Consider the following 19,918-nt stretch of genomic DNA (forward strand, 5'->3'; position numbering starts at 1 on the left):
TTGTTCAATAAGTGGTGCTGGGAAAGCTGGACAGCCATGTGGAAAAGAATGAAATTAGAACATTCCCTAACACCAGACACAAAAATAAACTCCAAATGGATTAAAGACCTAGATATAAGACCAGACACTAGAAAACTCTTAGAGGAAAACATGGGCCAAACACTCTCTGACATGAACGACAGCAACATCTTCTCAGATCCACCTCTTATTGACAGTAAAAACAAAAATAAACAAAGGGGACCTAATCAAACGGAGAAGTTTCTGCACAGCACAGGAAACCCTAAACAAAATGAAAAGACAATCCACAGAATGGGACAAAAATCTTTGCAAATGAATCGACTGACAAGGGATTCATCTCCAAAATTTATAAACACCTCCTATAGCTCAATACCAAAAAAACAAACAACCCCATCCAAAAATGGGCAGAAGATCTAAACAGACAGTTCTCCAAAGAAGACAAACAGATGGCCAAAAAACACAGGAAAAGATGTTCAACATCACTCATTCTTAGAGAAATGCAAATCAAAACCACTAAGAGGTACCACCTTACACCAGCCAGAATGGCCATCATCCAAAAGTCTACAAACAGTAAGTGCTGGAGAGGGTGTGGAGAAAAAGGAACCCTATTACACGGTTGGTGGGATTGTAAATTGGTGCAACCACTGTGGAAAACAGTATGGAGATGCCTCAGAAAACTCAAAATAGAACTACCATCTGAGCCAGCAATCCCACTCCTGGGCATCTATCTAGAGGAAACCATGACTCGCAAAGACACATGTACTCCAATGTTCATTGCAGCACTCCTTGCAATAGCCAAGACATGGAAACAACCTAAATGTCCATCAATAGAGGAGTGGATAAAGAAGAGGTGGTACATCTGCACAATGGAACATTACTCAGCCATTAAAAGCAAAGAAATAATGGCATTTGTAGCAACATGGATGGACCTAGAAATTATCATGCTAAGTGAAGTCAGCCATACAATGAGACACTGACATCAAATGCATTCACTGACATGTGGAATCTGATAAAAGGACAGACTGAACTTCTTTGCAGAACAGATACTGACTCACAGAATTTGCAAAACTTATGGTTTCCAAATGAGACAGGTTGGGGGGTGGAGGGATGCACTGAGGGTTTGGGGTGGACATGCTATAAAATTTGGTTGTGATAACTGTTGTACACCTATAAATGTAATAACATTCATTAAGTATTAAAAAAATAAAGTTGAAATATAGACCAGAAAAAAATTAATTTTAATTTAATTTAATTTAATTTAAAAAGAAAAAAAAAAAAAAAGGATCCTCGAAACTCTATTAACTCCAGACTACTTCAGACTCCAGACTAGGAGAGATGATCTGAATCAGGAGATATGCAGAATCTCATGGGATGCTGTGGAAATGCAGCCTCCAGCCCTACCTCTATTCTTCATTCTGAATCCCAGGATCTGAGCAAGGGCTGAGAGTCTGCATTGTAAGCATAGAATATTAATTAATTAATTAAAAAATTTTAAGCATAGAACATTTAAAAGGCCCCAGCGTGGGGATCAATTTCTTTTAAGTCATGCATATCTGGGTTGAGTACAAACCTTGCTGCTTATTTGTTGTGAGACCTTAAACAATTGGCTGAATTTTGTGTTTATGCTTCCATTGCATAAAAACAAGGGGGTAAGAGCAGAGCATTTATAGGAAGACTTAGAAGATTAAATAAGATGAGGTATGTAAAGAACATAGTGTGGTATCTGGCATATAGAAAGATCGTAATTTAGCTATTATTAGTATTACAGACAATAGAAGACTTGGTACCAAATACTAAAGCAAATTAACTGGATCAATTTGATATTTGAACATAAGTTTGTAAATTTCCTTATCCAGCTCTTCTTTATAATATGAGATGGCCAGCTATTGTTGAATGTAGTACACAATTGCATATTTACTTGTTTATTGTATATATATTATTGTTTAATAGCTGCTCAAGAAAGGGATTATGTTTCATTTTAATGTTCATGTATACTTAAAGTAGGTTTATCAAGACATAATTTATATAAAAAAAATTCCCCCTTTTTAGGTGGACAGTTCTGAGTTACATCACCACAACTATAGTCAAAATATAAAACAATTCCATCTCCCTCAAAAGTTCCCTTATACCACCTTGTGGTCAGTCCTTTCAGCTCCCCAGACACTGGTGACACTGGTCTGATTTTTGCCCCTACAATTTTGTGTTTTCCATAATGTCATATCAGTAGTATCATACAGACTCTGGCTTCTTTTGCTTCTGATAAAGCCTTTGGGATTCATCCATATTATGGCACATATCTGTGGTTTGTTCTTTGAATTGCTGAATACTATTCCATATATGGATATATCACAATTTGTTTATTCATTCACCAGTTGATGGTTTTGGTGGGGTTTTTTGGGGGTTTTTTTGGGGGGGGGTTTGTTTGTTTTGTTTTTTTGTTTTGTTTTGTTTTGTTTTGTTTTGTTTTTTGTCTTTTCTAAGGCTGCACCCGAGGCATATGGAGGTTCCCAGGCTAGGGGTCTAATCGGAGCTGTTGCCACCAGCCTACGCCACAGCCACAGCAACTCGGGATCCGAGCCCCATCTGCAATTTATACCACAGCTCACAGTTAAGTGGATCCTTAACCCACTGAGCAAGGCTAGGGATAGAACCTGCAACCTCATGGTTCCTAGTTGAATTCGTTAACCACTGAGCCACGACGGGAACGCCTGATGGTCATTTAAGTTGTTCCCAGTTGTTGGTAATTATGAATAAAGCTGCTGTGACCATTCATGTGAAGGTCTTTTTCTGGACATACACTTTCATTTCTCTGGGGTAAATACCTAGGAGTGGGATCGTTGACTTGTTTTGCTAAGTGTATATTTAAGTTTACAAGGGACCTTCAAATTATTTTCCAAAGTGGTTGTACCATTTTGCATTCCCACCAGCCATGTATAACAGTCCCATTTGCTCTTTGTCCTCACCAGCACTTGGTAACATTAGGCATTTTTTTGTTTCATTTGTTTGTTTTTAATTTTAGCCATTCTTACAGGCAACAAGCGGTTTTAATGTGCATTCCTCTAATGACTCATGAGGTTGAGAGTGTTTTCATGTGTTTATTTGCCTTCCTTGCATCTTCTTTGGTGAGGTAGCTTTTCAAATTTTTTTGCCCATTGTTTATTGGGTTATATAAATTTCTATCATTTGGTTTGAAAGTTTGTATATATGTGTGTGTGTGCGTGTGCATGCATGTGTGTGTGTGTGTGTATTAATTCATTCTGGATACAAGTCCTTTATATGTTTTGTAAATATTGTTTTCCTAATCTGTGGCTAGCATTTTTAATTTTCTTACCATAGCTTTCAAAGAGAAGTTTTAAATTGTGAAGTCCAATTTAGGAAGATTTTTGCATATAGTTTGTGCTTTTGGTGTGTATCTAAGAAATTTTGACCTAACCCAAGGTCACAAAGATTCTCTCCTACATCTTTGTCTAGAAGTCTTGTAGTTATTACTTTAATCTGTAATCTATTTTTAGCTAATCTGTACATATAACGTGAAGTATGACTCACAGGTCACTGCTTTGCCGGTAGATGTCCAACTGACCCAGCATCAATTGTTGAAAATATTACTCTTTCTCCATTTAATTGCCTTGGTATTTTTTGGTGGAAAATCAATTGACCATATGTGTGAGGGCCTGTTTCTGACTCTTCATTCTATTTCGTTGGTTTGTGTGTGTATTTCATCTAAGATGATATGGTAGCTTTATAGTAAGTCTTGAAATCAGATAGAATGACTCTTCTAGTTTTGGTCTTCTTTTTCAACGTTGTTTTGGCTATGGAGTTCCTGTCATGGCTCAGCAGTCAGTGAACCCAACTAGCATCCATGATGATGCAGGTTCGATCCCTGGCCTCGCTAAGTTGGTTAAGGATCTGGCGTTGCCGTGAGCTGTGGTGTGGGTCGCAGACACAGCTCAGATCCTGTGTTGCTGTGGCTCTGGTGTAGGCCAGTGGCTAAAGCTCTAATTCGACCCCTAGCCTAGGAACCTCCATATGCCGTGGGTGTGACCCTAAAAAGACAAAAAGACAAAAAAAAAGTTGTTTTGGCTATCCTCTGTCTTGTGCTTCTTCTTTTTCCAAAGGATTCTGATTGAGATTCTGTTTATTCTGTAGGCCAATTAGGGGAGAATTGACACCTTAATAATCTTCAGGTTTCTGAGCCATCAACACATCACACCTCGCCATGTATTTAGGTCATCTCCGAACTCCTAATCTTTTGTAGTTTTCAGCACAGAAGCTCTCAATGTTTTGTTAGATCTATGCCTAAGTATTTCATGGGTTTTAACACCACTGTAAATGACAGATTTTTTATTTCTATTTCCAATTCTTCACTGCTAGTATACATGATTACAATTGATGATTATAGTATATTGACTTTGTGTTCCGTGACCTTGCTAAGCACACACATTGTTTCTGGCCACTTCCTTGTAGAATCTCTGGGATTGTCTACATAAACTGGCTCATCTTCTGTGAATGAAAAATGATTTTTTTTTCTTTCCAATGTGTATGCCTTTTATTTCTTTCACTTGCCTGAGTGCATTAGCTTACGTCCTCTGGGGTGGTGAACATGAGTTAGAGCGCATAGCTTGCATTGCTCCCAGCCTTAGGGGGATCACGTTTGCTTTGTTCAATGCTATATAACCAGCATCTTGCACTATGCACACAATAGATCCTCCAAAGAGGCTGCCGAGTGAGTTAAAAACAAAGTTAACTGATCTATACTGAGATTAAAATGACATTGGTTTATTAACACCTTGTCCAACCAGTCAATTTACTGAGTCACAAGCAAAATCATATAAAAAGTAGCAGGATACCATTTTGAAATCAGGAACATTTTTAAGGATAAAAATGCTCTGGTGGAGATACAAGAATTGAGGGGTAAGCTATATACTTAATGTGAAGATGACTCTGTGCTATTTGTCTGATTAATTGATCAATTAATACCTACTCTAACCTAATTAGTAATGCTGAAAAGGGAAAATCGATTTGATTAAAATGCAGTAAAAATTAAAAGAAGCATGGTTTGCCTACCTCTTCTCTTGGATGGTAAAGTCTGAGAAGCTGGAAAATCCGATTTCTATTTATACCACCCAAATGCTAAGGACTTCCAGTCAGTATTAACTGTATAACAGAAAGAACAATACACTTGTCAACCTGGAGGTTAAACACAAAAACACTTATGGAAAACTCAATTCGAAACCTACTGTGTAGTGTCTATTATTGTTCTGGGGTGGAAGTGAGAAGTAAGAGGGTGAAAAGAGATGGAATAATATTTTAAATAGTTCCTAACCTCAAGAAATTTAATATTTTTTGGTCAACATCAGATTTATAAACTAGAAAAAGAGACTAATATAGCTCCCATTCTGATCGTCAAAACATAAAACAGAGGAGAAATCATTAAAGTGAGCTAGAATTGCACAGAATATCTTTGTAAAACACAGGGTATTTTAAAAGTAAATAGACCTTGAGTAGGTAGCAAGAATAAAAATTTAAGTTTTATTATATGTATTTACAGGCATACCTTGGCGATATTTCAGGTTCAGTTTTAGGCCATCACTATAAAGTGAGTGTTTCAACAAAGCAAGTCACACATATTTTTTGGTTTCCAAGGCATATAAAGGTTTTCTTTACACTACACTGTAGTCTATTAAGCACACAATAGCATTATGTCTAAAAAACAGTATTTACCTTAATTTAAAAATACTTTTATTGTAGTTCCCGTCGTGGTGCAGTGGTTAACGAATCCCACTAGGAACCATGAGGTTTCGGGTTTGGTCCCTGGCCTGGCTCAGTGGGTTAAGGATCCGGCGTTGCCGTGAGCTGTGGTGTAGGTTGCAGACGTGGTTCGATCCCTATGCTTCTGGTGTAGGCCTGCGGCTATAGCTTCGATTCGGCCCCTAGCCTGGGAACCTCTATATGCCACGAGAGCGGCGCTAGAAAAGGCAAAAAGACAAAAAATAAAATAAAAAAATAAAAATAAAAATACTTTATTGCCAAAAATGCTAACAATAATATGAGTCTTCAGCTATTTGTAGTGGTAACATCAAAGACCACTGATCACAGATCACTATAACAAATATAATAATAATGAAAAAGTCTGAAATATTGGCAGAATTACCAAAATGTGACACAGAGATGTGAAGTGAGCAAATATTGTGGAAAAAATGGCACCCATAGACAGGGTTGTCATAAATCTTCAATTGTAAAAAGAAAACAAAACACAAACAAACAAAAACCTTGCAATATCTGTGAAGCATAGTAAAGCAGTGAGGTATGTTTGTAATTACAGACGTTTTGATATTCTGGTCATTTTTTTTTAAAAAAGCAAAACTGGAAGTTGGAGAAAGAGGAAAAAAAGGGAATGAAAAGTACCTACATTTTCATCTGTTCTGTTTTCCATCTCACTCCACGGAGTTCCTAGTCGTGGCTCAGCCATAACGAACCTGACTAGGATCCATGAAGACACGGGTTCATGTCTTTGCTCAGTGGGTTAAGGATCTGGCATTGCCATGAGCTGTGGTGTCGTCCAGCAGCTGTAGCTCCAATTCAAACTTTAGCCTGGGAATTTCCTTATGCCACAGATGGGGCCGTCAAAAGACAAAAAAAAAATTTCCAGACCTAAGGTTTGGAGAGTCAGGATGCATTACATAAACAATTACCTTGTGCATTTTAGCATAAAGAGCCAAATATAAGCCCGCAAATCATCAACTGCTCACCTATATAAAGAATCCCTATAGAAACCTGAAAGTCAGGTGGTGGTAATGATGATGGTATTTTGAGAGGCATGAGAGGAATCCATCCCAAAAAGTACTTTTGTTTTTTAGGTCACTTTTCAGATGTAGGAGTGAGTCAACAGTTACCAATACACAACGCCATCAGCTTACATAAATGACCTGGCAAAGAGCTCCCCAAATGTTTCATTCTTTAGCAAGGATAGATCAATCAAAATTCATAAAATGTATAAGTCTGATGAAATCTGCCTCAAATCCTCTTCTCAGAATAATAGAGTAAACAAGGAAAAAACACAGATTAGATTTGTATGTCTGCCATCGATAATTATTTTCTTTATTTACTTTTATGTTTCAACATGGAAAACCCATAAATGTTTCCAAAGCCAAAACTAGACAATAAGTTCCATTCAGAGAAATTCTTTTTCCATCCCTATTCCATCCTGGTCTCTCTCTTCTTCCCCCATAGATAAACATTTGAATAATTTTTGTTTGTATTTCCAGTGTGTCTTTTCACAAATACAGGCAAATACACAGACACACACAGGCACATTCATATTTTCTCTCCCTTTTTTGCTCCTCAAATAGCCAACCATTTCACAATTTGGCACCTTGCTTTTTTCACTTATCAAAATATTCTGCAGATCACTCCATATTACTATATAGAACTAGTCCCCATCCTTCAATAAAGCACATTTCGAAGCATCTGTGTGGTCCTTCTAAAAATATAATTGGATTTCCCATTGTGGCTCAGCAGTAATGAATCTGACTAGTATCCATGAGGACGCTGGTTCAATCCCTGACATTGCTGCAAGCTAGGGTATAGTTAGCAGATGCAGTGGGTTAAGGATCCAGCATTGCCGTGAGCAGATGCAGTGGGTTAAGGATGATTCCTCTCATGCCTCTCAAAACACCATCATCATTACCACCACCTGACTTTCACAGACACGGCTCAGATCTGGCATTGCTGTGGCTGTGGTGTAGGCCAGTAGCTGCAGCTCTCATTGGACCCCTAGCCTGGGAACTTCCATATGCTTCGAGAGCGGTCCTAAAAAGACTACATATATATATATTTTTTTAAGAAGTTATTAAAAGTGAGAACTATAACTCTTGGGAGAATTTATCTAATTCTTGCTCATCTATAGCAAAATATTCGATTCGATTTCAGATAATTTATCCATGCAACTCACCTCCTACCTCCAACTGTTGGGATATGCTTAGAGTACAAAAATTGCTTTTGACTTTTAGTCCAGGAAAATTTTAACTAGGCTTTGGTCTGGAATGACACAGAGATGGCAAAAGTAAAATTTGCAGTTTAGGGAAGGAAACAACTTCTCGTTTAGTTCTCTGGAAGCTTGGATATGGGCAGAAATCATGACTTCATTAAATAAGACACTAAATAGTCTAGAATCAGAAACTCCCCCCACCCCCAGCTCATTCACAATGAGCATGTACTAACAGTGTGCTAGGCCCAGGAATAGAACCACAAGGCTTGAATTTATATATGGTCTACTCGATTTTGGACAGCTTATTGATTATTTCAAAACCAGACAATGCCAATCCTTAACCTACTGTGCCACAAGGGAACTCCTAGAATTGGATGGTCTTTTTTTTTGTTTGTTTTTAAGCTTTTTTTTTTTTTTTTTCTTTTTTTATGGCCGAGGTATGGCATATGGAAGTTCCTGGGCCAGGAGTCAAACAGGAGCTGCATCTGCGAACTATGCCCTAGCTTGCAGCAATGCCAGATCCTTAACCCACTGGGCAAGGCCAGAGATCGAGCCTGCATCCTTACAGACACTATGTCAGGTTCTTAACCAGCTGAGCCTTAACGGGAACTTCTGAAATTAAATGATGTTAAACATGATCTTTTATTCTGTCCTTTGGGCCAGATGTTTCTCAGGTGTAATTTGAACATATTCCTCTACAATCAATTACAGAAGAAAAGTAAATCAGACATGTATGTAACTTTTAGCTTCTCTTTTCACACTAGCTTCTTCAAAATTGGTGTTACTAGTTTTAGGCATCAAAATAATAGTTTTTTTTTTTTCATTTATGAAATTGTTTTGGGAAGAGTAACTTTTTCCATGCTCTGAGACCAATTCTAACTTGGACTTCTAAGGCAGTTTTGTAAATATTTAAATTTTTTTTTCTATTTATAAACTTATATATACCATCGTGTTAAATACTGAAAAGTATAAGAGTAATAACGCTATGCAGGTGAAAGTAACCCCTGTAAACTGTCAAGGATATTTTCTTCCAGCATTTTTTCCTATATGCTCATAATTTTTTCGTACACTCTTGAATATAGAGCCTATAAATCCTGTCATGATCTTTGGCCAAAAGCAATTGAATATCAATGAAAAACTTTGTATATTGAAAGTAAAGCTATACCCTATGAAAGATAATACTCTCTGAATCTAACTTGAAGGATTTTGTGATCTCCTCTTGGATTCTGGGTAATCTAGAAAGCTTCATATTCATTATTACCACTTGTATTCTGGAGTTATCTTTTCAAACAAATCCTAAGTTAAAAAGGATAGGGGGAAGTTCCCGTCGTGGCGCAGTGGTTAACGAATCCAACTAGGAACCATGAGGTTGTGGGTTCGGTCCCTGCCCCTGCTCAGTGGGTTAACGATCCGGCGTTGCCGTGAGCTGTGGCGTAGGTCGCAGACGCGACTAGGATCCCGCGTTGCTGTGGCTCTGGCGTAGGCCGGTGGCTACAGCTCCGATTAGACCCCTAGCCTGGGAACCTCCATATGCCGCTGGAGCGGCCCAAGAAATAGCAACAACAACAACAACAAAAAGACAAAAGACAAAAAAAAAAAAAAAAGGATAGGGGGAGAAAGAGAGGGAGAGAGAGAGGCCAAACACTCCCTTTGAAATCTATCTGATCTCTGACTCTTCGACAGAAAAAAAAGTAATTAATTGTTCCATTCAGTTCTACATAGCCATAGTGTGATTGAAATGCAAAGCCATTTCAAATATAAAGTGTCCTTAGCCATAATCAAAGATGACACTATTAAATCACTTATTTAAAAAAGCACACTTAGAATACTCAAACAAGGATGATGACCTTCCATTGATTCAACTGGAACTTTCTCACCATTCCTTCTCCAGACCAAAGGTGTGCATTTGTATTAGTTAGCAGAAGCAGTGTGGCCAGTCCTTGTCCAGGGAACAACCAAAGCAAACGAGACTTGCTGGGGATCGATTGAAAACCTTATCAACCCCACATTCTAGACAAAGGTCAGTGTAATTAGATTGCTTTAAGTAAAACTGCAAGAGTACAGAAAGGATAAACCACAAGGTGATATTTGCTTTAGCAAAGACTGCTTCCCTGAGAGTTTCTTTAAATAATAGGCTCTCTTGGGGTGGGGGTGTATTTTTTTTTTTTTTTTCTGGCTGCACCCATGGCATATAGAAGTTCCCAGGCCAGGAATCAAATGCAAGTCACAGCTGTGACCAACACCACAGCTGTGGCAACACTGGATCCTTAACTCGCTGTGCCACAGTGGGAACTCCTCTCTTGGTATATTTAAAATAACATCCAACTATATTAAAACACAACTTTCAGGAACTTGCTATTGAGGAGAGTCCTATACACAAGAACTTCCTGTTTTGCTGGGAAATGTCAAATAATATGATCTAACACAATAAAAAATGACCAGAATCATTTTAATTATAGGGGATATAATTTGAGGTTACATTAGAGCTACAAGGTAAATTAGCTTCCTATTTCTCAAGGCCTTGTTCTGTTTGGAATTTTAAATGGCTTGAAAGGTCAAAAAAATATGGAAAACATTTAATACTTTCAAATAATGGGGAAATACCTGCACCCAGGAGGTGGCGGTCTCAAGCTCACTATGAACACAAGCTTTACAATGCTAAATGGGAAGGAGGTGATAGGCTCATTTCTGGGTGGAGAATTACCTTATTACTTCCAATAATAAATTAATTTATTATGTCTAGTGTACTTTGAAAGATGTATATGTGCCGGGAGTGGGGAGAGGTGTGAGGTAATATGAGCAGGACAGGCTACAGAACTTGCCAACCCCTCCTTCAAAAACTATGTATTTCAAGAGGCAGAGCATTAAATGGGCACAGCTCCTCCTAAGTGCCAGGGCCTTTGTGTGAGCACAGGTCACACACCCATGAATCCAGACCTGCACACGAGGCCTTCTTCTATCCTCCTTTAAGGTACAGAGATCTCGCTGCAATCCCTCCCCTCCTGAGGCACTTTTCATTCCCAGGGCCTCAACCCCTTGTCACCTGCTCTAGGCACATCGTGCACTTTGCTGCTGGCACTGTTCTTAAGTTTAAGGTAAAACACTCAACGCAGTTATTATTTACCCTGAAATCACTGGGGCAAGCATTATAAAACAGGTTTTTCTTTCTTTTTCTTCTATATCTAAAAGAAACAGACTTTTCAAGTTTGTTGTTATAATAGTGGTGCATGGAGAGGAATCTCAGCTCACAGCAAACTCGCCTGGAGGCAGGTCTGCGATCCCCAAAGGTCTGCAGGCCTAGCCTGGGCGCCTGTGGGAATCGTCCCTGCGACTCTCCGCGCATCTGCCCCCAGAATGCGGGTCACCGTCGCCCCCGGACACCCTGAGAGAGATGCTCCTTGTCTCGGTCTCTGGATCCTGCCCAGAGCGATGCCTTCATCACTCTCAGGGCGCCAGCTCTGCCTAAAGCAGGTTCCTGGCCGGGAGCGGCCTCCTCCGCACGTCCCCGCCCGCTTCAAGGCAGCCACCTGGGGATGAGGTCCGCCGGGGGCCCGCCCTAGGGGAAAGGGGGCTTGCCAAACCCTCTCCCTCCCGGGCCCTACCCACCCCCCCGATCCCTCCTAGCGCATACGCGCTCACGTCTCCTACTCTGACTGCCACTTTTGCACACGTCCTGGCCCTACCCAGGACAGCGCGGGGACCCCAGTTCCCGGCCCCGTGGGGCTCCGGCGGCAAGGCCCGACCGCGGGAACTCGGGAGGCCCCCAGAGCCTCCCGATCACCGGGGGCGCCCGCCCCTGGGCACCCCCTCCGCCACCCCCGCGGCGCCCCCCACACACACCGCATCCCCAGCAGCCTCGCGCCGCTGCTCCTCCAAAGGCAGGGGCGCCGCGGCGAGTTGCATCCAGGACGCCGCGGAGGCGACAGGCCCGCGGCGTGTGCGTGAGCAGCGCCCCCGGCGGCCGCGCCGAGCGCAGGCGGCGGCGGAGGGAAGGAGGGCGCCGCCCGCCGAGCCCGGCCCGGCCCGGCCCCTTCCCAAGCCCGCCGCCCTCCCGCCCCCCCTCCCCCGAGGCCGCCCGCGGTGTCCGCGCCTCCACGCCCGCCCCTGATTTCCTCCGCACCGCGGCGGCGGCGGCGGCGGCGGCGGTGGCGGCGCCTCGTGCGCGCGGTTATTTATTTCCGGGCCCCAGAGCGCTTATAATGGAGCCGCTGTCAGCAGAACCTTCTGCTGCCGCCGCCGCCGCCGCCGCTGCCGTCCCTCCTCTTTTTTTTCCTGGCAGATCTTTGTTGTGTGGGAGGGCAGCAGGGATGGACTTGAGCTTGCGGATCTCCTGCTAGAGCAGCCGCGCTTGGAGAGGGCGCCGCAGCTACAAAGAGGAGCCGCCGCCGCCGCACCGAGGCCCCACCGACCCGGCCTCCGTCCGCCCGCGCCCCCGCCCGGCCTTTTCGGCCCGCGCCTCCCGGCAGAGTCCCCTTGCGGCGGCAGATGTGTGTGGGGTCAGCCCACGGCGGGGACTATGGTGAAATTCCCGGCGCTCACGCACTACTGGCCCCTGATCCGGTTCCTGGTGCCCCTAGGCATCACCAACATAGCCATCGACTTCGGGGAGCAGGTAAACCCCGGCCGCGCCCCTCGCCCGGCCCGGGCAGCGCCGCCCAGCGCCCCGCACCCTGCGCTCTGCTCCCTCTGCCCTGGCCTTAGACGCCCGGGGATGGGGGCAGAGGAGAGTCACCTGCTCCGAGTCTCTTTTTATCCTGGAACATTTGCTTGGGTTTACAGCTTGTCAGGAATGACTTTCCAGCATTCCATTCCCCCCTCCCCCCAATTATTCAGCAGACTTTTCCAGCGCTCTCTGGAAAATGTTAGAAGACTGGAGGGTTTGGAGCTTCACCTATAGAAGTGGTTTTAGTGCACAGGAGGAGTATTATGTAATTTGTGATTATGTAAACCTCTGGCTTGTAAGTAAAATATAGTTTCTGATAGCTCGAGTGCTGGGGTTTTGTTTATCCCGGGCTTGTGGTGATGGTGATGATGGGGAGATTTTTATATTAGAATGTATCTGTGTGATTTCCCAGGTACTTCTAATTTTTAAAAAAGCTTACGTATGGATTAGAGGTGTCCCAAGCGTGTCCTGATAAACCGACCATTGACCATCTCTAGTTTAGGGTTTCTTTCCGCTGCCCCCACCCCCTTAAAGAAGGGGAGCACATTTGTGTTTGTTGCTTTCTCATCCTTGTTTCTTTTTCATGTTTTCCCCCATTTCTCTTCATGTGGCGTCATTGCAAATCCAGCTCTGCAGACTCTCCAGCAGCGGGGCTTTGGTACTCTGCACTTTGCCGGTGGGGACCGTTTTCGCAGGCCTCCAGCGGGATGCAGTTGTGTTTTTAAGACCCAGAAGAGGATTGGGGGGAAGGTGCAGCAGCCTGTCACCTTGATGGGCAGGTGTATGACTGGCCCTGGGCAGCTCCTGCTGTTGTCCTACCCTATTTCTTTTCCTTTAAGTCAAGAAACCTCAAAGGATGTTTGAGGTAGAAAAGGCACCTATTCTGATGCACCTTTAGTTTCAAAAAACCAAACAGTTTTTTCCAAGGGGAGTTCATTTGACTCCTCCTTTTGCTGAATATCTGCTTACATTTGTCTCTTTGCAGCTCAGAACTTTTGATTGATTGTGATGGTTTAAGCACCTTAATACTTAACCCACTTTGTAAGCTACTTTTTACTTCGAATTTTATAGCCAGCAAGTGTTCATAATGTAGCGTAGCCTCTAGAGACCTTTGACTAGCTAGTAAGCCAACTAATTCCCTTTGATAAAATGTTATTTTTTTCTGTTGCCACTTTGCTCTGCCAGCACCTGACCAGGTCCCCCAAGGCTTCTCTGCTACTACCTGGCCCCCAACCCCCTACGCCCCAACACACACACCTTCCCTTCTTTCATAATTAACTGGTGGCTCTGGGCATTTCCTCTAATCTTTGGAAAGGTTTTTAGACATGAATTTATTACATTGCATATTTTAGATGAGTCAAGTGCTGCGTGTTCACCTCAACCTTTCGCTATTTTAAGACTTATCTTCTTGGAGCTGCCCCAAAGGTTGTCAGAAAGCCTAGGCTGCTCACCTGATCGCTTCTCTCTGAACTGTAGTGTGGGTGTGGGTGTGGGTGTGGTGTAATAAAGTGATAACTGGAAGAATGAATATTCTTTGTCATAATTAAAGGGCCTGGAGTTCCCATTGTGGCTCAGCAGGTTACAAACCCAACTAGTATCCATGAGGATTTGGGTTCAACCCCTGGCCTCACTCAGTGGGTTAAAAGACCTGGTGTTGCTGTGAGCTGTGGTGTAGGTCACAGAGGTGACTGGATCTGGCCTTGCTATGGCTGTGGTGTAGGCCAGCAGCTGCAGCTCCAATTCGACCCCTGGCCTTCCATATGCCGCAGGTGTGTGGCTCTAAAAAGAAAAGGAAAAAAAATAGTAATGAAGGGCCTGAAGAAAACCATGGTATTGCTTCACATTTGCCTTGATTTTATACATGGCTGATATAACTAAGGTTTTGATTTTAGTGTAAGGAAAAGGGTCTCCCCAAGATCACAAAAGGGGGGCTTGACATAAGAGACAACCGTACAGGTGGTCTGTCCTAGTGGGTCTAATAATTCAAACTCATCCTTGAAATGTCACTAACCTCCTTATCATAGGTGATGTAAGCAAAGCTCTAGAAGAGTTGTCTTGTTTGCACAGAAGCAAGTTTTATCAGCAAGTGTCCTTGGCAGTTCTTATCCCTTAAGCGCAGGTATAGGCATGAGGTTATAGGCTGCCTGGTGGTGGAGATATTTTATCAGAGTTAAGGGTGGAGAGAGGAGGGAAGGAATGGTTGTGTTTCCAAAACCTTGCTCTGCCTTCCATCATCATGGTAAGTGTGCAAAATGGTGCAGGGTAAAAAGAATGGAACTTATTTTTTCATGCTGTTAAGCTGGAGGGAAAGAATTACAGTGCAAGCTAAAAAGTGATCTGGTCATAGGTGAGTAAGGAATGAAAGAGTATTTCACCCTAACTGCTTTGAGGCACAATAAAGAGGAGGAAAAAAACAAACCTATTTGCAAAAGTGGGTCTGCATTAGATTTCTGAAAGTATGCAGCCATTGACATGAAGTTTTGTCAAGTTTTAGACAGATAGACACATGAAGGTCACCACCATCCTTCTTTCAGATGAGACACATGAATTACACCTTGTTGTGAGTGGACAATGAGTTGTACTTCAGTCATTTAGTAATCCTAAACAAGGCTAGTGACATGGGAGCCCAGAGGTCAAAACAGTCCTTTAGTTCACAAGTTTTTGAGATGATAAATCCAAAATTAAAAAGTAGAACATCTCATTAGCTTTCAAGTCTCCGAGTTGTCAAGAACCAAAGGATAATGAAATCAATTTAATGTTTCTTCAATGAGGGTTTTTTTTGTGTGTGTGTGATTATAGACATCTCACTTTGTGGTTTCCGTAGAAAATGTGGACAGAACTTTTGAAATACAAATCCAGTTATATACTAAATACCACTGAATTTTGAATAATCAGCACATGTGACTCTGTAAAGGAATTACACGTTAATTAACTTGGAGCTATTAGTTTTGGGGTTAGGGGAAGCCATGAAGAAGCCTGTAAACCCATAACAATCCATCCAGAACCTTCTACTGTTTTCCGTGAACATGATCTGTTATGTGCAGGCTGTAATGTTACATAGCTTAGCCAGAAAAAGAAACCAAATATTATGGTTTCTAACAAACTTAGCGTTTCTAACAAACTCTATTTCAGTTTTGGTGGTGGTAGTAATTTGGGGGTGGGGGCATGTTATGAATTCTAGAATTCTAGACTGGAAAAAAAAGCTGTATGGAATAGAATGGCATGCTATTTATTTATTTATTTATTTATTTATTTTTGCTTTTTAGGGCCGCACCTGTAGCATATGGAAGTTCCTGGGTTAAAGGTCCATTCAGAGCTGCAGCTGCTAGCCTACACCACAGCCACAGACAGACAGAATCCAAGCATCTGCGACCCATACCACAGCTCATGGCAATGCTAGATCCCTGACCCACTGAGGGAGGCCAGAGATTGAACCCGTTTCCTCATGGATACTAGTCGGATTTCTTTCCACTGTGCCACAGTGGGTTCTCCTGTGACGTGCTTTTTAATGTTAAGCATAGGCAACTAAGAAAAAAATGAGAATGCATCCCTTATTGCAGAAACTAAAATAATGTTTGTAGAACCCTTTAGTTGTGTAGAACACTTTATGATATTTGCACTATATGCAAATATTGTTTTATCTCTGTTTTTACAGTTGAGAATCAAAAGTATTCATTGCTCTCATTCATTGAGCACTCAGTGTGTGCTTGTGACATCTCAGCACATGTTATATATGAAGAAAGAATAAGAGGCCAAGGCCTGTTAAGACCCTTGTCCAAGTTCACAGGCAGTGCAGGGCAGAGCTGGGGTTCAAACCATGTCCGCCTGGCCCGTAGCCATTCTGCTCTCTGCTTACTCACTGAGATCCACCCCGGAATTCTTAGAAATTTAGAAGTTCTGGCTTTTCTGAGTCCCAGCCTTGCTTTAAACTTAATCTTGACTGTCATGTGTTGCATTTTAATGACTCAGCTGATATAAGACAATCATAATGAAGCCTCTTAGGAAAGGGAGGCTGTGACCAATAGGCGAAATTATCCAGATAATTAATTAAATGAACACTATCTTATTTTGACAAGGTTGGCATAGCCTTTGGTTAAAAGGGAGGGAAAAAGATAAGAAACAACTGATACTTGACAATCAAATTATTTAGAAGTCAGTTAAAGCCTTACAGCTTGCTAAGGAGAGATGGAAGATGCTGAGATAGATTCTGAACAGTGTATTTCTTCCAGAGTGTCTGCAGATGTCCATTTGATCTCATCATATTCAGAGGATTGTTATTCTATTTAAAATTAAATTTGGGGAGTTCCCATTGTGTCTCAGCGGATACAAATCTAACTAATATCCATGAGGATGCAGGTTTGATCCCTGGCCTCAGTGGGTTAAGGATCCGGTATTACCGTGAGCTGTGGTCACAGACACGGCTCAGATCTGGCGTTGCTGTGGCTGTGGTATAGGCTGGCAGCTGCAGCTCTGATTTGACCACTAGCCCAGAAACCTCCATATGCCTCGGGTGTGGCCCTAAAAAATTTAAATTAAATTAAATTAATTCAATTAAACTTGGTACAAAGTCCCTGAATTCCTTAAAAGCCAAGTTCACCAAATTATATATAATAAATCGGTGATTTTTTTTTTAAAGGTACCTAGTGACACATGAAATGTTAAGGACAGCTTTGCTATGAAGACTTGAAACAGAAAAAGTTGAAGTCGTTCTCACTTAAGAAGAAATGTGTTCTGCTCAGTGGCAGGTAGCCTACTCTTTGACACTCAAGTGACAACTTGAGATATTTCAGATGGCCCTGAGTGAATCACTGAATTTGGTTGGGTCCAATAGGATAATTCAAAGATTCAGGGTATTTATCTCTGAAGGAAGAGTTTTGCATATGGATTGTTACAATGACTACAGTGAGATGAGTAATAGAAATGTTTTGTATTTCCCCAGCCCCCCCTTTCTAACTTAAGAAACCCAGCCTATGGTATAAGGGGGTCTCAAATTACTAACATCACAAATGGAAAAAAAAGAGAAGCCCAGAAACCGTAGCTTAATAAATGTTCTCCTGTCTGCTAAGTAGAGATATGCACCCCACCACTGCCTTTAAAAAAGGTCTCTGTTAGACCAGGAAGTACAGGAATTTTTAAAAAGTGAATGTTATCATGGCACTGGCCACTCCTGGGCAGGGACTCTTCACCCAAGGTCACTAAGTGATGGAAGAGGCCCTCCTAGGCAGAGCTTGCACTGAGTAATAGCAAACAGGTCCGTCACATATTCCACTTTCCAAAGTACTCACATACAGAAAAGTGGATCCCAGGCTAAGTTTCTGAGTAACTGTAGGCAGGAGACTCCCCACCCCCATCTATTCAATATGAATGGAATAAATCTCAAAACAACATTTTATCCTAATTATTAAAGTAGCATATGCTGTTGAAAGTTTGGTTACATATTTTCAAAAGGAGGGGAAAAGTAAAAATATCTCTAATTCTACTCTGAAGCAAAAACCCTGTTAACATTTGGGTATCTCCTGCCAATTTTTTTTTTTAATGTAATTTAAAGTGATACGCACACATACATACACACACATTTCACAGAACTCAGAGGCATTTTTCTCATGTCATTTAAAAGTAGATGAGTGTGATTTTTTGGAGGAGTTCCAGTCATGGCACATGGGAAATGAATCTGACTAGAAACCATGAGGTATTGGGTTAAGGATCTGACATTGCTGTGAGCTGTGGTGTAGGTCGCAGACATGGCTCGGATCTGGCATTGCTGTGGCTGTGGTGTAGGCCAGGAGCTGTAGCTCTGATTCTGCCCCTAGCCTGGGAACCTCCATATGCCTCAGGTGCAGCCCTAAAAATCCAAAAAAAAAAAAAAGGTGTATATAAGTGTGATTCTTTTTCTTTTTTTTTTATTTTAAAGTTTTACTGAAGTATAGTTGACTATGTTGTGATAATTTGTGCTGTACAACAGAGTGATTCGGTGACACATACACACACATCCATTCTCTTTCAGATTCTTTTCCCACAGAATTATCACAGAATATTGGGTAGAGTTCCCTGTGTTGCACAGCAGGTCCCCAGTATTGTGATTTTTAACTAGCAGTGTCATGTGATTGTATGAACATGTGGTAATTCCTTTTACTGTATATTCTCCTGTCCTTGAAATGCTGAGGTTATCTGTTCGTGGCCACGCAATGTTTCAGTGAGCACCTTTGAGCTGTCGGTAGATAATATGTTTCCTCTGACTGCCTTGGGCTTTAAGCCTGACTTAATTTGATGCCTATTTCAGTTTCTCATTCATACATAGAAAATGAGGTCACTGGCAGGCCATAGTTAGTCAAGGACTCAGTGACCTCCTTAGTCCAAATGATACTCACTGCTCTGTTGTTTCCTGGTTTCCTTGAGATGTACATATGCATTTAAAGTACCTCTCTTTGACTGCACTTAGATAAGGAGATTATTTCCAGAGCCACAAAGGTGTAATCCTGTGGTTTGCTTCTTTACTCCTTTATTTATTGAGATGGTTTGATGACCAATCTACTACTTTGTCAGAATACTTTTCTTCCCAAACATCTCCTTCAAAAACTAATCAAATACTTCATACATCAAAACCATATCTAAGTCTCTTTCTAGTAATACATCACCTTCTTCAGCAGCAGTTTAAAAAGTGTACCAAGTAATACTGTTCATGGTACCATCTTACTTTGTTGAAGTGACAAGCCCAGATTTATATTAGTGGGCAATAATTGGTTTCCATGTCTTTTTTCTCTTCTTTGTTTGATCTGGGGCAATGAGCAGATTATGTTGGGATGGGAAGGCAAGAGGTCACGGTGGAAAGTCATTCTTTTAATGTCTTATGCGAGTTGGAATAAATAAACTTTGTTAAACTCATACCAGAGTGACTTGGGTCATGTCGACATTTAAAAAAATCAGTCTGGTATTTTTTGACACCTGAGACTTTATTAGTTGTTGCAGAGATGCCATAGAAGTACAGAAAACCTTATTTTATGTAGCATTATCTGGATATGAGCTACCTCTGTGAGTGCATTGTCTTGATAACTGAGGTTTATCCTTTAAAATGCAAACCACAGGTTTTTTTCCTTTTTTTAGTACAAGATTATTTTTGCTGCAAATCTATGTTGCACGTTTCTTGACCTTATTAGATAAATATTTGTGCAAAACGCAATGAACTTTTTTTTTTTTTTTTTGGTGGCTTATGAGCAACACTCACTGACAGGTGATATTAAAAATACTTAACA

General features: G+C 41.6%; 1 protein-coding gene and 1 long non-coding RNA gene across 2 annotated transcripts in view; one reads left to right on the top strand and one right to left on the bottom strand.

The window, feature by feature from the left end:
- Positions 1-1,305: 1,305 nt before the first annotated feature.
- Positions 1,306-11,954, bottom strand: LOC125120113 (uncharacterized). The gene is made up of 3 exons (XR_007133248.1): positions 11,846-11,954; positions 5,083-5,172; positions 1,306-1,466 (listed from the first exon to the last, which is right to left on the bottom strand). It is a non-coding gene; the product is annotated as an uncharacterized LOC125120113 (long non-coding RNA).
- Positions 11,955-12,129: 175 nt separating this feature from the next.
- ANKH (ANKH inorganic pyrophosphate transport regulator) overlaps positions 12,130-19,918 on the top strand; it is a 165,136-nt gene continuing 157,347 nt past the window's right edge. Inside the window, exon 1 of the mRNA XM_047767888.1 lies at positions 12,130-12,617. Within this exon, the coding sequence (XP_047623844.1) occupies positions 12,522-12,617 (96 nt within the window). The 5' untranslated portion in view covers positions 12,130-12,521. The remainder of the gene's footprint in view (positions 12,618-19,918) is intronic.

The sequence above is a fragment of the Phacochoerus africanus genome, chromosome 1 (assembly GCF_016906955.1).
Source record: "Phacochoerus africanus isolate WHEZ1 chromosome 1, ROS_Pafr_v1, whole genome shotgun sequence".
Classification (NCBI taxonomy): Eukaryota; Metazoa; Chordata; class Mammalia; order Artiodactyla; family Suidae; genus Phacochoerus; species Phacochoerus africanus.